The 18,823-nt window shown below is 44.4% G+C and overlaps 3 protein-coding genes across 4 annotated transcripts; 2 read left to right on the top strand and 1 right to left on the bottom strand.

Moving 5' to 3' along the window:
• Positions 1–666: 666 nt before the first annotated feature.
• Positions 667–4,313, bottom strand: si:ch73-335l21.2 (RING finger domain-containing protein). Of its 2 annotated transcripts, none has more exons than XM_042070433.1 (2): positions 4,121–4,313; positions 667–2,030 (listed from the first exon to the last, which is right to left on the bottom strand). In XM_042070433.1, the coding sequence occupies exon 2, from the start codon at positions 1,898–1,900 to the stop codon at positions 1,265–1,267; it is 636 nt and encodes a 211-aa protein (XP_041926367.1). In that variant the 5' UTR covers positions 1,901–2,030; positions 4,121–4,313; the 3' UTR covers positions 667–1,264. The 2 variants fall into 2 exon arrangements, with proteins under 2 accessions (XP_041926367.1, XP_041926368.1); XM_042070434.1 differs by lacking the exon at positions 4,121–4,313 and adding an exon at positions 2,764–2,851.
• A 4,299-nt stretch (positions 4,314–8,612) lies between these two features.
• Positions 8,613–9,796, top strand: si:ch73-335l21.4 (E3 ubiquitin-protein ligase-like). The gene is made up of 2 exons (XM_042070435.1): positions 8,613–9,149; positions 9,271–9,796. Exons 1-2 carry the CDS (start codon positions 8,636–8,638, stop codon positions 9,321–9,323), a joined length of 567 nt encoding a protein of 188 aa, XP_041926369.1. The 5' UTR covers positions 8,613–8,635; the 3' UTR covers positions 9,324–9,796.
• A 926-nt stretch (positions 9,797–10,722) lies between these two features.
• On the top strand, positions 10,723–14,715 carry LOC121690079. The gene is made up of 3 exons (XM_042070427.1): positions 10,723–10,870; positions 10,966–11,027; positions 11,379–14,715. The coding sequence occupies exons 1-3, from the start codon at positions 10,830–10,832 to the stop codon at positions 14,057–14,059; spliced, it is 2,784 nt and encodes a 927-aa protein (XP_041926361.1). The 5' UTR covers positions 10,723–10,829; the 3' UTR covers positions 14,060–14,715.
• The last annotated feature ends 4,108 nt before the right edge of the window (positions 14,716–18,823 follow it).

Here is an 18,823-nt window from a genome sequence, read left to right on the forward strand (position 1 = left end):
TTAAAATGAGTTCTTCACTCATAAAAATAAAATGTAACCATGTTCAGATCAACAGGTAGCTGAAGTTACGCATTAATGTTGCAGTGTAGTATCAGACACCATGTCCCAGAATAGTTTCCTACCAGCACACATAAACAAACATAAACATTTTAAGACAAGTGCTGAAGAAAAATGTGTTACTGATGAATATATTGTGTCAGTTCCAGTGTCAATGAAACATTTGTTCGCCCATGTTTGCCCAAGCTTCTTAAAGGCCCCCGAACACCGACATGAGTGCGGTACACTTCGCTTTCGAGTTTAGGCCCTGATTAGATTTCATTATTTTCAATACAACCTCACTACCGCCTAACCCTTTTGCGTCACTGTGTTTACAATTCAGTTACATTTTTGTCGGAGCCGCTCAATAAAATGCATTGTTTATTGAATGCTTGTCAGTTTGGCGTGTGTGTGTGTGTGTGTGTGTGTGTGTGTGTGTGTGTATGTGTGTGTGTGGGCATGTGACAGAAAGTGGCGGCGCACTCATGTCGGCGCCTATGAGTGGAAGCCCTCAGACAGCAGCAGAGCAGGCATTGTCTGAGAATGAATTATGTTTCCATTATTACTTGGCAGAGAGGAGGCTGACATTACTTTCGTCATAGTTAGGATATAAATCTCCACTACTTGATGAACATTTGGGTGGCCATGTTCCTCTCTTTATTGAGACAGTTTATCATTAGCCAATGAAGCATGTGAGGTCCGTGGTACACATCCTCTTAGGGAGAAACTCTTAGGTCCAGCTTCCTGTAGCATACATGGATGAACTGAACAATTCGGGAAACGTGGCCAATGTCATCCAGGTCAACATGGCTTCCTGTCATGTGTCAATTCCAGTAGACTAGATGTTGTTAGTGTGTTTCGTTTTCCCAATAATTTCAAAGTAAATGAACTTGAAACAGAACATCCATCTTGCTTTGCCACTTGCACATGATTTACAGAGAATTCATGATCAGTGGTTCAATGAAGCTACACATTAATGTTACAGTTTAGTATTAGGCATTAGGCTACACTAACAATCTTGGGCACTCATGAAAACTGTACTATGTCAAAAGATACATTACATATCGAGGCTTGAGGCTACCCCACTGTCAGGGTCAATGAAGTGGGTGTCTCTCGCGCTCTAGCCCATTGGTGCTCACGGAGCATGACCTTAGAATCAGTCGCAACTTTCGGGTCATTGTCAGGGTGTTGTCGCAGCATGGTATTGAGGGTTCTCTGACTCGGAGGATTACTTTCCTCCTGGCTGTCGGATGTGGAAAAGGCTGGGTCCAAACACCACGGCGATCACACAGGTCAGCACAAAGACGACCCAGAAGACCACGGCCAGCATCTGGACACAAAGCAGGGTCCGGCGCTGCTGCCCACTGCCCACGCGCAGCGGCCTCAGCTCCCCGGCCCTCCTTGACCTCTCCTCCTCCTCCTCGGTCATCTGCTCGACCCGCAGGCTGACCGTGGGGAGGATGATGAAGCGGGCGTCACGCTGCTCCAGCGACACCACCACCCGCTGGGCCACGCAGAAGGACACGGGCTGTAGGCGGGACAGGATGCTCGAGTTGGGGGGCAAGGAGAGGGCATCGCCGGCCTTCAGGGGGGTCTTGTGGCGGCAGAGCGGGCAAGAGATAGATGGGGTGGCGTCCGGCTCTTGGGAGCAGGGGGAGGAAGACAGTTGGATCTGCTGCAGGCACTCGGTGCAGAAGACGTGCAAGCACTCCAGCATCCGGGGGCACTTGCCACACTGGTTGTACTCCTGGTAGCATATGGGGCACTCCACCTCGGTGGCGTCACCCTGCGCGGGTGCCTGCTCCTGGGCATGAGTCTCACCGGAGAGCCCCATGTTTTGGATGACCCCTGGTGCCTCCGACATGACTTGGGACACCAGTAGATGCTGCGCTGATAAATGGGGCTTGTTGGAGCAGATGGAGGTTCAGTGGAAATACCCTTTGGTTTCTTTCACTTCCCTTTGTGTGGTGGGGAGGAGAGGCACTGTGAGAACACTGAAAGCACAAATTAAAAGTCATGCCACGATGATTTGGCACTAACACAAGGTGCAAAGGTGTGGTCAAAGGTTTACGCAGGTCTACACAACGTAAACATATTACCAGAAGAAGGACTGAAGGTGTGTGTTTTTTTTTTAGAACAATCAGCCCTGTGATGGCTTTGAAGTGCGATTCTAAAACAAACTTGGTGTAATGCAATGTGATTAATAATAATATAAATCCCTTAATTTCAACGACCTCAAGAGACCACCAGTTATTTATTCCAATGTCTACTTTTGTATATCACCATGCATCTATTTGTCACAGATGTAATCCTTTTGTATAAATATATATTTTAAAAAATACATTTTTGTTCATTTGAAATGGGTAATGTAACAGGAAGAAACCCTTTAGAGTCACTCCACAGAGCAGAAAAGGTAAAATGCTGAGAAAGTTATTTTATACATAACACAATACAACTGATTCTTTTGGTAAAGGGTCCAGACAAAATTAGTTTCATTTGGGAAGGACAGTGTTCTCAGTTCTCTTTTGCATATCATTTCATTACAAGAGATGTTCCACAGGCAAACGAACAAACCTCACATAGGCCTCATCATGCTCAAAGCTATTTGGAATTGGTAACATTCTTGGGTTTGAGTGGAGGCTGATGTAATTCAAAAAGGACATTTGAAACACAGTGTGTGTGGGTGTGTCTGTGTGTGTACTTAACAACTCCAATGTGCACTCTCACCACACAGCACTTCTTCTCTGGAACATCCTACTCTGTCTGCGCTGTAAATATTGACTGTAGTATGACCGGTTTTGAGTGGGTGTCAGTGGCCTCCAGGAATAAGGGCATCACAGACGCAGCTGTGCTTTTATGCTGAATACTGCCTATTGTTTATTTAACTGTTATCAGGTTTTTTTCTTCTGGAGTCCTGAGTCCGATGACATCCCTGTTGTGGCAACAGTGTGCTCAACTCAAGGGGATATTTACCTGGCAACAGAGTTCCCACAGCGTTTTATACCTTTTGGCTGGAAGTATTGGTGCGAGGCGAAACACTTCCCTCCTAATGTTTGTGCACTGCTTGGGAGTGTACTGTATCAAGTTGTTTGAAAACTCTCAAATTTCTGTTTTTATTATATCTGTCTGACATGCACACATTTGACACCACTCTCTCTAAAACGCACCTGCAGGCCATATTATTTACACTTAATAAGTTCCAACACACAAACAAGTTAAGTCCGTAGTCAAAGCTATTCTTTCAGTTAAGAAACCTCTAAAATCTAAAGTATCTAATATCAAACCTGACCTTTATGGACTTTGAAGTAATTCATGCCTTCATCACAACCAGACTGGAGTACTGTAACTCTCTATATGTTGGTCTCAGCCAGGCCTTCCTTTCCCGCTTGCAGCTGGTTAAAAATGCCCCCCCCCCACACACACACACTAGACTGGCTCCTTCTCTAAATATACTCACATCCCATCTCAAAGCCCATGTCTACTCTATAGCTTTTAACTCAGTTTAAGCCACCCCCCCCCCCCCTACAATATTTAGATTTTAGATTATTATCAAAGATCCTTAACCCTCTCTGTTATTACCTTGTATTTAATTTCTTTTTGTTCTTGATCCTGTTTTCTGTTTGTTGTTGTTGTTGTTGTTTGTGACAACTGCTTCATGTAATACTATTATTTTCATTTAGGATCTACTTTGTATTGTTATTACTTTTTCTTTTACAGCACCTTGGTCAACTGTTATTGTTTTTCTTTAATGAGACATTAACACAAATGATAACTTCAGTTGTAAAGGTCATTAAGATAATTAAAGCTTGCTATAGCATTGGATGATGATTATGCCATTGGTTGATTGATTGTGAGTCATAGCTCTAGAAAAGCTTATCTTCTGGCCACACAAAAACGAGAGTTCATATTACCAAATAGCACAAACATCCAACCTAATTAAGTGAAAAATAAGTGACAACATGAACAAAATGCATTATCTGTTGTCAGGCTAAGTAGAAGATCACTTGTGATGCTCTGAAAAGGCCTCTAAATGATAACACAGCTGGGCTATCCATCATATCAGCATATTTGAATGGTCACTCACCTCTCTACAGTCAACTCATTATCAACTCCTAAAGACCCCACCGTTTCTCCATTCCAGTGTTGAGCAGATGCTGCGGTGGAGAGCAGTATACCATCTATCACTAGCAGTAATCTGTCAGTGCTATTCAATCCCTCTCCTGCATTCTTGTCATCTACATCATCACATTTTCCCTTCTCTCTCTCTGTCTTACACCTTACACATCCTAATGCATCTGAATCTTCCATGAAAACACTTAGGTCCCCTTGGAAAACATCTATACCCCCTCCCCTCCTACCACCCCTATATTCCACCATCTCCATTCTGACATCGTACCCTGGTGGCTTGTCCTCCCTCTCCTATGCCCCCAGGTTGACGCTGGTTCCCCTGACATTTATCACCTAGCAATGCTTCATCACCTAGCAATGCTACTATAGGAGTGGGAGTTCATACTCCTAAGCCCCTCACCAAATGCCAGCATTGATCTGTCATCACAACTCATGTCTGTGGATATTCAATAAAGCTCTGATGTGTCCTTTGCAGTGTCTTCCCTAAGGTCTGTACCATTATTTGCACCACAAAGCCGTTCTATTGATCCACACTCCGTTGTAAAAAGATCTGTATGCATTGTTGTTGAAGGGTTCATCTGGACCCCTGGGCTCCTCCTCAGTAACCTAACTGGCACAGACAGGGGAAAACCAAAGAAATGAGAATCAGCCAGAAATGGCTGGCAGACATCCACAATCACTTCCACAGAAAAAGCTCAGTTATCTACCCTGGAAATCCAGAGTTCTCGCGAGAGCACAATTTGAATTAGACACAATTTGAAAGAGACTGGCAATGAGTAATGATGCACGTTACTTTTGCCCCTTGCATTGTGGGGAACCAATCACATCGGTGTATCTGATATAGGCGGGCCAGAGGCGAGCTAAACAGATGATGACAGCGCTGCAACTTTGGAGGTCAGTAAACATTGGTCATAGTGTTATCCAATTGCGTCAAAGTCCGGAATCATTCAGAGTAAACATTGGTCTAGTGTTATCCAATTGCGTGCAGTGAGATTTTCAAATGCATGCTTGGTGCCGCCTCTCGAGTTGGGCCATTAAATTGTTCGTGGCCAGACCCTTAATCTTTCTAGATTACCAGGGTCTGGATTTTCCAGCAATATATAAATATGTATGAATCACCTGTCCCCTCTTCCTTGTTACTAGTTGGATATTAGGGGAACTTCATCCACAAAGTTAAAAAGTCAAATGCCACCACTGTCTGCTAATGGTTAGCATTGCTGAACTTCGGACTTTTGTCACCACTCCTGTTCCTGTTTCAACCGTTCCTTCCCAGGCAAACCTCTCTACCTTATATGGCCTGTTCCTCAATCAGTGTTTATGTGGACATGTTCACGTGGGTCTTGGCTATGCTACTCAGAACAGACAGAAGACAGGCCTTAATATTCTAAAACATGTTAAATGTGAGAAGGTGATGTGAAATGAAAGAATCATGAAATGTAGCCTGGGGTATGTTTGGTTGTCTACAAGTGAGCACACCAAGGGTGTTTCCTTGAAATTATTATAATGGTGTGTCTTTCAGTCACCTTAAGGGGAATACCTGCCAGTAAATATTAAATATAGTCAGCCAGCCACACCTTTCACTTGAACCCCTATGGCCCAGAACTGATATCATAACACAGGCCATCTATTCAAACCGACTGTTGCTATGCTCAGCACTAACATCTCCATGCCAGGGCACGCATGCCCAGATTTAATCTCTTTGATGATTCATGTTGTCACAATACGCACATATCACTAGACAGAGTAGGTACTTACCTCCTTATCTGGCATTAAATATACTACTTTGTTGTGTTTTTTTTATTGGGGGCAATTTCTTCACAGGTTGTAAATGCTTCTATTTTCAAAGCAAAGCAAAGAACCGTTTCATTTTTTCAGAAGAGTTGGATGTTAAGGTAGCCTATACTCTTCCAGGAACAAGGGAAATATGTCTTTTAAAATGTGGCATAAGAGATCCAGCATAGGAATATACTGGGATTGCCACCTGTTGCAACAGAGGAAGTCCTTGAATTGTGTTAGCAAAATAAGATGGCTACAACTAATTGTTGTTTTTGGCCTCAGCCACAGTGTTTATTACTAGAAGCCTGGATTACGCGGCATAGGAGGAGCACCGGGACTTTGCCCATGGGGCTTTCAGTAGAGCCGGAAGCCTGACATCAGTGGTGAAAGACACAGTGACTGAGGCGGAAAAACCACTGGAGTTCTGGGAAATTGACAATGCCAAAGTGTCTCTTTCTTTTGTTGGTGAAGGACTGGGCGATGTGCCGTCTTACACATAAAAACAAAAACAAGAACACAAACACTTTTGCCCTCTATAGCCAGGTACCAGGTTGCACTCTCCCTCTCTCTCTCTGTATTATTCTAAACACATTTTCAGGCTTTCATATTAGCAGCTGAGCTATGAATTCAACTCTTGCTGAAGATCTGAAGATCAGATGCTGAAGATCAGAGTCCTGTTCACCCTGTACACATCTGACTTCTGCTACAACACCGAGTCATGCCACATGCAGAAGTTTTCTGATGATACTGCAATTGTGGGGTGTATCAGGAACAGGCAGGAGGAGGAGTACAGGAGCCTGGTGGAGGACTTTGTGCAATGGTGCAAACTCAATCATCTTCAACTTAACACTTCAAAGACCAAGGAGATGGTGGTGGATTTCCGCAGGTCTAAGCCCACTCTGCTACCAGTCCACATTGATGGGGTCAATGTGGAGGTGGTTAGCACCTACAAGTATCTGGGTCTCCACCTGGACAATAAACTGGACTGGTCAGCCAACACTGATGCACTCTACAAGAAAGGGCAGAGCAGGCTGTACTTCCTGAGGAGGCTGCGGTCCTTCAATGTGTGCAGTAAGCTCCTCAGGATGTTCTACTGTACCAGTCTGTTGTTGCCAGCGTCCTCTTCTATGCAGTAGTATGCTGGGGAGGAAGCACAAGGATGTGGGGTGAATTGACAGGCTGGTAAGGAAAGCTGGCTCTGTGGTTGGAGCTGAACTGGAGTGCATCACTTCACTATCTGACCCTGAACAAACTGATCAACATCTTGGACAATGAGTGTCACCCACTCCACAGCACTATTGTTAAGCAGAAGAGCCTGATCAGCTGGAGACTTCGCTCACTGCCTTGCACAACTGACAGACTGAGAAAGTCATTTGTCCCCAGGGCCATTGAACTGTTCAATGCCTCACTTAAGGGAAGAGGAGAGATAGACTTCTCTGCATAGTCTGTCTGCCTCTTCACCCCCTCCATGTTTGGTACTGTCTGTCCACTAGCCACTTGTACCACTGTCTTTATGCCTCACTGTTTGCATGCTATATTAGCACATTAGCACATATGCATAACCCCCCCCCCCCCCCCCCCCCCCCTCCATGCCACAGCCGAACTGTGGCCACACTTATACATTTTATTAAATAGTTAAATATATAGATATATAGACTTTACTTTACTTTATTTCTGCATTGTTGCACTGTTGACTGACTGACTTACTCATTTGCACTATCACCATGATCACTATCACCATTGCACTACCACCATGACACTCATTCACACAGAGCACCTTAGAGCACCTTACCATACCTTACTATGCACAGAGAATCACAGGCTCAGTCCCTGCCTCAGTCATTGCAAGCGCCTCTGATTTATTAATCACCACTATGTGGATACTGTTTTTAGAATTGATTTAGATTAAGTGTATTTTCATATATTGTATTAAGTGTTAGTATAATTTGTATTTTAGTATATTTAGCATATTCTTTATCTTCTACTGTCCTTACTGCTTAGTTGTGTTTTTATATTATATACTTCAATTACTCTTTCTGCTGTTAAAGAATGTGTTTGTGTTGTATGTATGCTGCTGCTGAGACCTTGAATTTCCCCTGGGGATCAATAAAGTATCTATCTATCTATCTATCTAGATCTCCTGACCTGGATATAACACTGGCAGATTGATTGAAGGATATAACACTGGCAGATTGATTGAAGGTCAGATGGCATTGTTACACTAAACTCATACAGGTTTATAGCAGTCTGCTGACTCTGCAAGTTCTAGCAAAAGGTGCTTTTACAACAGACAGTGCCTCACTTTTCAGGATGTTCACTGTAGCCTCATCTATCTATCTGTCTATGTATCATCTCCCTATTTGTTCATAACCACACGACTGTATCGGTCAACATTTCTCAATTATCTTGCCAAGTTAGGGTACATTGATTTTGGAACATTTTAAGACTCCCCCGTCGAGTTGATTCACTTTTCCTGTAGCTATTAATTAACTTTGCACGCTCTTCCCGGGGGAGGTGTGGCTCAGCGCTTAGGTATTCCAGTCTGATGGATGAAGGGAGTTTGCCTTTCGGTCGTTGACGTCACATTGGTGTGTCGTGTTTTTTGGCAGACAGACGAAGAAGGCGTAGGCTAGGGACTCCTACGCAAGCCTCATCATAAGCCTATATATGACTCACATCTTTCCCCCTGTCTCATATGACTGAGACAGCTACTCCGGGAGAGAACATGGAACTTGAGTGCGGAGTTTGTTACCAGATTTACAACGCCGGGCGACGGTGTCCGCGAGAACTAAGATGTAAACACAGTTTTTGCGAATGCTGCTTAAATTTGCTCGCTCAGTCGACAGCACATGAGATAGGCCGTGTGTGTACCGCTGATGTACCAGCTGAAGTTACAATTGTCTGCCCATTGTGTCGGTACCCTACCACCCTCCCTGGTGGTGAGGTGAGAAGACAGCTACAGGTAGACGAAGACCTGTTTGAGCGCATGGTATCAAGTGGTGTCCTCGATGACAGCATGTCTGATGATGAAGAGGATCCAAAGAAGTCTACACAAGAAACAGTCCCCAAACGCGAGGAGAACATAACGGAGAGCAATTCGGATACGGATGTGGTGCCCCCGTCCAGAGGGAAAAGACTTTGGAGATCCTTCAAACGTTTCTGTAACAAAGTCCTAATCGGTGGCGGTGACGACCCGGGAGACAGACATCGTGAGTGTTTTTTCTTCAGTTTTTTTCACTGAAAATTATATAATCCACATTTAACAGCTAACGGCAGCCTGTTCTTGAAATAGTTGACTTCACTGACCACTTTCTTCCTCTTCGTTTCTAGATGTTTCTGATGAAGAGATGAGGGATCTTGTGTTGATGGCGTGTATGATGTGAATGAAGATGGACCTACTTGCATCCCTTGAGAGACTGATTTCTGAATGTTGGCCAACTAAGTGTTTCATGTGATACACCATCTTTGGTCCTTCTCAAGTGGTTAAAATGGACCACACCTGGTGCTGCTTTGGGATTCTGAACAGAATATCCTTAGGCCTATTGTGGGTTTTTTTTTGTGTTTTTTTTTTTTTTTTTTTTAATCAAATTAATTAAAAGAATGCGTCTTATGAGAATCTTAAGAACATTAAGTTATTATGTATTTTTTAAAACGAGACACACAATGCGTGCCTCTTGATAAACATTGTTTTGTTATACTGCGTAGTTTGACTTAGGTTAGTGTTTTATACTAGCTGAAAATTATCGTTTATTTATTGAGCTAATATTTTAAAAGCTATTTATTTTAGCCCATGTATTAGTCTGATTATGTAATTAGACCGCGCTGTTGTTCATGCAGAATAAACGACGAAACCTCACCTAAAGTGGTCTATTCATTTTCAAGTATGCTGCCGCCACCTTGTGGTATTGAACAATGCATTCTCCTGGAAACCTTTCAAAGATGAATGGTATGCCTATCAGTCATATCCAACCATGCACCAAGATCAGCAAAAAGTGGTGTTCAAACTTTAGACATGCAGTGTTTTTACCTTCCCCTTTACAGATAATGATAATAACATCTACTCACATTGCACATCAATATCTCTAGAAAATCACAAAAACGACACACATCTTTGCATGTGTTGGTTGTTAACTCAGGACATCTCACATTCAGGACGGTGCACCGTGGCTTATATCCCCAAATACAGAGGCTATGATTCTAATATGGTTGCCCATTGACCACTGTGTTAAGCCACATACACCCCATGTGTACCCCATGGAGCATCGCACCCTAGCACAAATGCCGCTGCCTGCCTGCTACGGCTGAGCCAACTGCTTGCTGGCTCTTTGTGTAATGATTGCTGCGTGACCTTACAAGTACTTTGGTGTGCTGTGGTGTTGAGTCTGCCCCAACACACATGAACTAGCTGTTTCATTCTCCTTCACACCATTCACAGGCCCTGGGAATTTGTGCACTACTGTCTAACATCTCGGTGTGTCTGTATACGCCTAGAGGCTCATTTATTTGCTTGTGTACACAACATATTTGACATTGCTTTGTTGATTGCTATAATGGGGGACTCGTCTTGTGCAGAATAGTAAGCGAGAGACCCTGACCAGCTGAAAAAATTACACAGACACATCACACACAAACAAACAAACAGATTTGTTGAGCGAAACAATCCAAATCATCAACACGCTGTGTCCACAGAGATGGAACCAAACCATAGGCCTCTTTAATACCGACTAATTATAGGGAGGATTCTGTCTAATCCCCTCAAATTGAGTGCACCCATTTTTTATTTCCCTCAGCTGTAACTCATTAAGTCATCAATTAGCATGCTCAGAGCAGGCTTTGAATGATGAGCCCATGATGTGTCTTCCTTTTGGCCTGTTTGTTGGTTGTAGTCCATGGATCAGCAGGGCAGCATGTTTCTGGGATTGAACATCAGGTACGTTTCCAAACCACATCCTGATTTCATGTTTATGAGCAGCTGAAATGGTGATGTGTTCAGTTGGGTAATTTTTGTTTTCCATTGTTCTACAGACTTGCACTGGTTTATCTGGCTTTAACAGGCATATGTGTGTGTTGTGGTCAACATCAAGAACGTAAGTTAAAACCTATTGACCCATTTTTGTGGTCAGTTTCAAATGTCAATTTATTATGAGAAGCTTTTATTTCATGAATGGAGTCCGACACAATTGGAGATGTGGATATCTTGTTCCATGTGGATTTGCCATCTTTACTTTCTGTGACCGTTTCAATCCAGCCCAAGTCCATGATTAAAAGGATCCTTGATTCTACGCCTACCCTTCCATTTGCTGTGTTGCTCACCATTGCTTAATCATTCAATTACATCTGTGATACAACAATGTCCTTTTGTAATGTAACTTTGGTTGGGCCTATTATATAGGCATTTTATTTTATTTGGAGAGTAATTATTGATGCTTGCTTTGTAGGCAGCTATGTCTTCAAAGGCTTTCAGCAAAGTGGCCTGCAAGCAGTCCGGAGGATGGGGGCACCTGACTCTGCAGAAGATCCCATGGAACTTCCTCCCTCCGGGGAATGGATGGCTGGGTCTGATTGGGTTCGAAGAGAGAGTGAGCGCCCAGCTCCCCGAAGTCACACACCTGGAAGGCCACAACTCGTCAGACGGTCTTCCTCTTACTCCCAGAGTGGTGTGCCATCTACACAGACCGCCATCAGACACCCCAGTCGCTCTCTTCAGGGTAGTCCAGGGAGCACTGACCCAGGACCTGTTGCAGTGGTCCACGGCAGCTACAGGCCTGTTCAATCTCAGTTTGGCTACTGGAGCACAAACCCAGATGAGTCCAGAGTTTCTATCATGCGTCATAATGCTGACTGGCAGGACTCGCCCTCTGTTGTCTCTAGCTCCGCTATAAATGTTCTTGGAAGCAGTGCCCATAGTAGGCAGGCTTCTGCTAGTGTCAAACAAGCACACGGGCTTGGGGCTGGAGGCGACGCTACAGTGAGCACATCTGTTGCTGAGCAGCCCTTTAAAGAGGCTCTGTCCAGAGGAGGAGCTCAATATGTGAAAATTAAGCTACACAAAAGACCAAATTGGATCCCACATCCCCTAATGGTTCACCACGAAGGCCAGGGGCAGTCCTTGTCTAGTGTAGACGGCAGCTCCTCCTATGTACAACATGGAATGGTAAACTCGCCTATTGAATCCAGACATGTACAAGCCCCCCAAAGCAACATCCGGAATGTTCAGTCAGTGTCGAGCAGAGATGGCTATGGCCTTGACAAACCTAAGACTGGGGAGCTGGGTGATCCAGCCAAACGCTGGTACAGACCATATAAAGTGATTCATGCCAGCAACTCTTCTGCTATGGGACAACCCAGTGATGCAGGAAGCTCTGTGCCAGGTGGCTACCAAGCACTTAAAAATGCAGACCCTCAAATGGTTGCCAGACCAGATGGCTTATTTGATCAACATAGAAGTGCTGGTGACGTCCGGAAAACCACAAGGGTCAAAACCAGCCGCCATTTCACTGTGCCTCGTTCATCTGTCAATGTTTGGCTTCCTTCACGTTCTGATGCCCTTAGTTTATTAAAGAATAGCCTGGACCTTGTATCAAATGCTGGTGCCCTTGGCAGCTCTGGTTCTGTTCAGTCTACTTACAATCAGTATTCTAAACCTATAGCTACAGCAGTCAGCGGAAAAGGTCAGAGCACTCGCACAAAGTTTCAGCAAAATGAGTATGACGGCAAACATCATGACCCTAACATAGTTACGCCTCAGTACAGCAGCAGTGCTAAGCCTGGACAGAATACAAATGTGAGGACAAGCAATGAACCTCAGGGTTTCAGACAAAATCGCATTGAGGATTCAAAAAGTCCTGTTCAGACTAAACCTAGCCAAGCCGGTTCTGGTGTGAGTGAGAGTGGCCCCAGGCAAACCCAGATCTCACCTGTGCGCCACCAGCCTACCAAATACTATTTCCTGAGCCAACCAGGACCAGACACAGCCAAAGGCCACCTGTCTGGCGGGGTCAGTGGTGCAACACGTGTGCCCCAGCAGACGAAAAATAGTGACTCTGCTCTGGAATCGAGCTCAACGATTCTTGGGCAGAGACACAAAGGCACCAAGCCCAGTCACGCTTTAACAGGCCCCTACAGCAGAGTTGATGTAGGTGCGATCCAAAGCTCCAGGCAGAAAGAAAAGTCCCGGGAAGGCGCAGCACTTTCTGCCATTATAACTGGCAACGCTGACTTTGGTCCTAAATTTGGCCGCTTAAGTTCAGTCAGCTCTCCGAGAAGAGGATCCGCTCCGAGCCAGGGTATTGGAAAAAACTCTAGAATTCAAACCAGGTTAGGTTATTTTGACATACCATCGATGCCTTTACCAGATTATTTTGGTGCTGATGGAAAAACTTCAGGTCACAGTGGGTCCAGGCTGACCCCTGATGTTCTGAAAACACTGTCACGGTTAGATCACAACATGGCCCGCTTGGCTCAGACCAAAAGTTCCACAAGTAGCTTTGTGGTCGGGACACGTATGAATTTGCCCGCCAGCTCCCAGAAAGGAAAACCCTGGCGGAAATTCAAACCAGTCAGCCTGGCTGACATCGGTGGAAGTGTTGCCATCAGACCAAGAAAGAAGACTCGGTCTGCGCTAGAATCGGATGATGATGATGCTGCTTTACCGCACCCGGGCGATGTCTCTACTCTTCAAAGCAGTCATTTTCCTGCTGAACAGAGCGATGACACCAAGAGAGTGGACGACCAGAAACCAACTCTTTTAAAGACACACAGGCAGAGAAATCGGGATACGAGTGACGGTCAGCATCCTGAGCAAAGTCAAAAGGCCCAACAGAGCTCGTCACACGACACCATGAACATCCACAGACGCTTTACTCCAAGATCAGGCGGTCAGGTCAAGGGTAGGTCCTGGGATGCAGAAAACCAGAGTATGGTGACGTCTGCAAATTCAGAAAGGAATGGTGGGTTGGGCAGTAGTCCCTCTACAGAAGGCTCCATAGCTCCCCCTGTTGCACATGAGAAACATGGTGTAGAATTTGATAAGGCTGTCCAGTCGGATCCCAGAACTGCACATTTAATCCAGAGTGCAAAATCCACAAGCAGCTTTGTTGCTGGCAGACATGTACCTTAAAAGTAGAGGTAGAGTTTTATTCGAACCATTTTCCACTCCTGACCCCTACAGCAAGACATGGTCATAATGAACTTAAAGCCACTCCACGTTTCTGATGTTGGTGATGCTAAACTGAGTGCAGGGAAGACTGTTTCTGGTCTATTGTCTGATGTTAATGATGGTGTTGACCATGTCTAGACCATTTCTAACTCCACAGACAAAGTCCAAAACGGTCCATCTGGAGAGGACCAAGAATTACACCATGAATCCTCCAGAGCCTCAGATGGCACAACACTGAAACCTTGAAATAAGTGGGTCTGTTTTGTAGTTCTGCGCAGGCACAGTCTGTCCATCTCTGAGCTTGCTGCCTCCCTCTGATGCTATGGCACTCTCTGTTTTCAGACGTTCTTTAGAGTCATCCAATGGCTATGCAGGTAATGCATTTATTTATTTATGAAGAATGACTGTTCCAGGTCTCGCTGAGGCCTGTCCACACTCCACAGGGAATGCTTTGGATGGGACTAAAGGCAAACTGCCTGGACAGAACTCGAGCCTGGTCTCCAGATGGTCCTTTGTGATCCTACTTGGCTTATTGTTGCTGAAATGATTCTGTCCATGAAGAATGTTTCTATGAAACTGTCCCAAATCAGTGCTACAATAAATCATTTAAAGTTAAATGCCTTGTCTGTCACTTGTACATTTAAGTGTTGGTACTGGAGTAGCCTATTACTGCATAATAAAGTGGGTTTTGTTTTTGCTAAACATCATTTGTGGCAGTGTAGAGTAAAAAGAAGTCTTTATTTATTTTATTTATTTATTTATTTATAGATAGATAGATAGATAGATAGATGGATCAAAATAATTAAGGGAACACTTAGTTTTCCACAATTGTTAAAACACATTTTTTTTGAAAATATTCCATCCTTTTCTCCATTCTCAAACTACATTCACAGAATGTCTGACAGTTCTTGCAAAATAAAACACTCGCCTCAAAAGCTTTACTTGTGCTCAGAACCAAACAGTGTCAGAGTACTGATCCAGTGTATGATTAAAGTGTTCCCTATTTTTTTTATTTTTTTTTTTTGTTGTGTGTGTGTGTGTGTATGTATGTGTATATATATATATATATATATTTTTTTTTTTTTTTTTAGGGTGCATAACAGTGACTTAACATTTTGATATAAGGTTACATCTTCAAGGACTCTGATAAAGATGTAACCACATTAAAACGTTAGTCACTGTTATGCACCTTAAAAAAAAAAAAAAAAAAAATATATATATATACCTTAAAAAAATAAAAACTATAAATTAAGACATTTGTGTTGCACCGGCATTCTTTTGACTCTACGTGATCTTGTCCTGCCCTGGTTGCACCGAATTGTTGTGGTTTACAGAAGCGCAGAGAACTCTCTCTTTTCTACATAATTTGTGGCAGGTCTGAGTGAAAAGATGTAAGGAATTCCCTTGGCTAAAATCAGTGCAACATGCATTACTTAATCGAGTCTTCCTGGACTCTTCCTCAAAACAAATTCTTCCATGCTGCCATGTGATCAAAAAGTAATTTTGAGGGTTGATTCAGATGAAAAACATGGCATGTCACATGGAGTAATAATTTAGTTAAAGGGATAAGGACATTGGTGTGTGTTTGCACGCTTTTCTTTCTGGGGCTGATGACTGATGTTTTTCTCATTAGCTCACTCCTTACTGCCAGAGTTGCTGTGCCTAGTCTGCTGACACAAGTCTTTCCACTGCTGTTCAAAGCATTCAAATCTGTGTTTGTGGAGGCTACTTGGCAGGCTGAGGTTTTGCTTGTATAGGCAGACAATGCAATGGAAAACCTGATAAAGGCTGCTCAGTTTCGGTGTGAAGGCCAACTGATTGCAATCTAAAATTACCGGTTCCACACATAGTGAGTGGGTGATATAGGTTGAAGATCTCGGAGATGGGACTGCCCAAAATGACATGGAGTATTGAATATCAAAGACATATTTTCAACTTTGGTCATTTTTATATATTCAAGTGTACACTGCTCAAAAAAAATTAAGGGAACACTTACAGTTTTCCACAATTGCTAAAACACATTTTTTGAAACCTTCAGCATTTTTTTCTGATGTCATCCTACGGTTCCTGAGTGACATTGGAATGAGTTGCAGTCATATTCAAATTTGCAGTGGTCTCTTAATTTTGAATATGAATGTCAACTCATTTGAATGTCACTCAGCAACCGTAGGATGACATCTGAAAAATGTGCAGAGGTCTTTCAATTTTTTCCAGAGCTGTTTATATATGGTCAAAGTAGAATGATGGAATCGTTACTTAAATAATTTAATATGGTAATTGCAATTACAGACACCAAAATCTCTTTAAACTTACTTAGCCTGCAATTCACTGTTAACCTTTTTGAGTTCAGCTGTGTGGTTGTGCCTATCAGCCAGTAGATGGCGCCTGGTATCCATGAAGAATGCAAGGGAAGGAGGGGGGGTTGTTTTCCATCTGTGGTGTCACACAGTTGTTGGGCAGCCAGAGTTTTGAAAAACAAATAAACTAGCCATCATTCATCTGAACAAGTACTCCACCAGTCTTACATAACCAGATTCATAGAATCAGGGTTTTTTTTTTTTGTTTCTTCTGGAACGTTCCTGTTTTTTTTTTACAAATTGTGCACCATAGAAAGCAAACCAACAAAGACAGACGCAAGGCAGGCCACATCAGAGCGATTAGCCACAGAGCGCTCCAAGCCGTGTCAATTGCTACTGACAGATAAAAGCTGAGGAGCAGGTCGGAGCTCAAATGAAAGTTGCAGTGGTCTCATTCACAGGCCTTGCCCCTTGACCCCTTCCCAGCAGGAAGGGCCTCGTTGGACGCAAAGGGTCCCTCTGAAGCCCAACGGCTAAGCGGGCGGGCAGGCAAGGGCAGGGTGGTGGAGTGTGAGAGAGAGAGGCCCCTGAGAAGATAGGAAAACTCACCAGGGGGAGTGTGTGTGTGTGTGTGTGTGTGTGTGTGTGTGTGTGTGTGTGTGGAGGGGGGTGCTGTCAATCAGGAGCACATACATTGTGCAGGGGATTAGTGCCTTGTATAGACCCCCCACCCTCCCACCCCCAACTGCTCATGTGCACATACACTCTAACTCTCTCTCTCTCTCTCTCTCTCTCTCTCTCTCTCTCTCTCTCTCACATTCACACACATACCAGCCCCTGCTTCCTATCCTCTGACCACACACATAAAAAAGCAGTGAAAGGGGGAACTGTCCATTTTCTTTATAGTGTGAGAGGAACGGCGTGGCCACTGAGTGGGAGTTGCTCCATTTGAAGTCTTTTTTGAAGTTTTTTTCCCCCCACAGAGATGGAGTCGTTTTTTTTTTATGAAGGACTCTTAATTATGGCCACTCAGTGAGGAGGTGCAGGCAAGTTTAGTCTCTCTTCGTTCTCGTTTTCCCCCCACTTTTGCTCAGGTTTGTGTGCGAACATGTCCTAACTATCATTTTTTTCCCCCTCTGCACATGGCTCCCTCCCTCTCTCTCTCTCTCTCTCTCTCTCTCTCTCTCCCTCGCTTCTTGCTCTCCGTGTCTTTCCCTCCCTCTCCCTCCCTTTCTCCCGTCTGTTCACTCGTTCCCTGGGGTGGGAGGGGGAATTCTGTACCATGTGTCTGGGACTGTGAGAGCTTTCAAGAAAATAAAACACAGAGGCCCCATGGCAGCCCCCCCCCCCCTATTTTCTCCTCCTCCCTCTCACCCTTCCCTCCTTCCTCCTCCTTTTCCGCACCCTATAATTCCCTTTCTCTCCCTGCTTAACTCTCTCACTCTCTCTTTCTTGCTTACGCTCTTTCTCTCTTTCTCGACCATGTGCAATTTCATGTGTCTCAAAGCTCAGCTCTAGCTGCTCAGGCTCTAGTGTCTCTATCGCGCTGTCCGCCAGCACAGCTCGTCCTTGTGTGTGTGAGAGTGCGAGTGACTGTTTAGTACGGCTTCACGACGCAAACTTCACAGATGCAGCTATAGGCCGGACGTATACACTCAAGTCAATAAAACCCATTAAGCCTACTGGCCACATTTCCCATGGGGTGAACGAGTGCAGAGAGAGAAAGAGAGAGAGAGAGAGGGAGAGAGAGGGAGGGAGGGAGGGAAAGAGGGAGGGAGGGAGTGGACAAGAGAAAAAGAAAAAGTCTTTTTGTTGGGCTAAGTACACTACGTGAAAGAGGGCTGGAGGTCCAGGCAGGAGTGGGGTGAGAATGGGGGTGGAGGTGCTTGGTTGGTTGGCTTTGGTGAAGGAAGGAGGGAGAGATTTGGGGGGAGTAGGGTTGAATTAAATGCCAGGGCAGAACTACATGGAAACGTTGCCATGTCTTTGCTGGCACGTCCAGATTAGATTACCTTGCATGTCGGTGGCAATGAGCCCTGCCTGCCAGGCTTGATCGTTGCCCGCCCGTATTGATTAGGCTGGCCAGACCGAACTCGTTCACCTTCTCTCTCTCTCTCTCTCTCTCTCTGGAGCAGGCCAGAAACGAATATACAACTGCCATAAAAAGAAAGCAAGAAAAAATAAACGACAAAAAGTCCCACCCCTCTCCCCAGACCCAGGAGTCATAAGAGAGGGAGGATATGGCCCATTAGGTTAAAGCGAATTACAGTGTAATTCAGGTTCCTGGCATACTGTATGGACCATGCAGTGGGTAAACAAACTATCAAGGCCTTCATGGAACAAAAATAGCTCCCTTGTATTTTTATTTTTTTGAGAACGACATTTCTGGGGTGACTTTGCCTAGTGTTTGCCCCAGGGGTGCAGGTTT

The sequence above is a fragment of the Alosa sapidissima genome, chromosome 18 (genome assembly GCF_018492685.1).
Source record: "Alosa sapidissima isolate fAloSap1 chromosome 18, fAloSap1.pri, whole genome shotgun sequence".
Classification (NCBI taxonomy): Eukaryota; Metazoa; Chordata; class Actinopteri; order Clupeiformes; family Clupeidae; genus Alosa; species Alosa sapidissima.

Excerpts from the sequence above, each read along its gene's own strand:
- si:ch73-335l21.2 (XM_042070433.1), bottom strand. The coding sequence starts at position 1,900 with ATGTCGGAGGCACCAGGGGTCATCCAAAACATGGGGCTCTCCGGTGAG.
- si:ch73-335l21.4 (XM_042070435.1), top strand. The coding sequence starts at position 8,636 with ATGACTGAGACAGCTACTCCGGGAGAGAACATGGAACTTGAGTGCGGA. Across the intron at positions 9,150-9,270 it reads CGACCCGGGAGACAGACATC|ATGTTTCTGATGAAGAGATG; the intron begins GTGAGTGTTTTT and ends CTTCGTTTCTAG.
- LOC121690079 (XM_042070427.1), top strand. The coding sequence starts at position 10,830 with ATGGATCAGCAGGGCAGCATGTTTCTGGGATTGAACATCAG. Across the intron at positions 10,871-10,965 it reads TTTCTGGGATTGAACATCAG|ACTTGCACTGGTTTATCTGG; the intron begins GTACGTTTCCAA and ends ATTGTTCTACAG. Across the intron at positions 11,028-11,378 it reads TTGTGGTCAACATCAAGAAC|GCAGCTATGTCTTCAAAGGC; the intron begins GTAAGTTAAAAC and ends CTTGCTTTGTAG.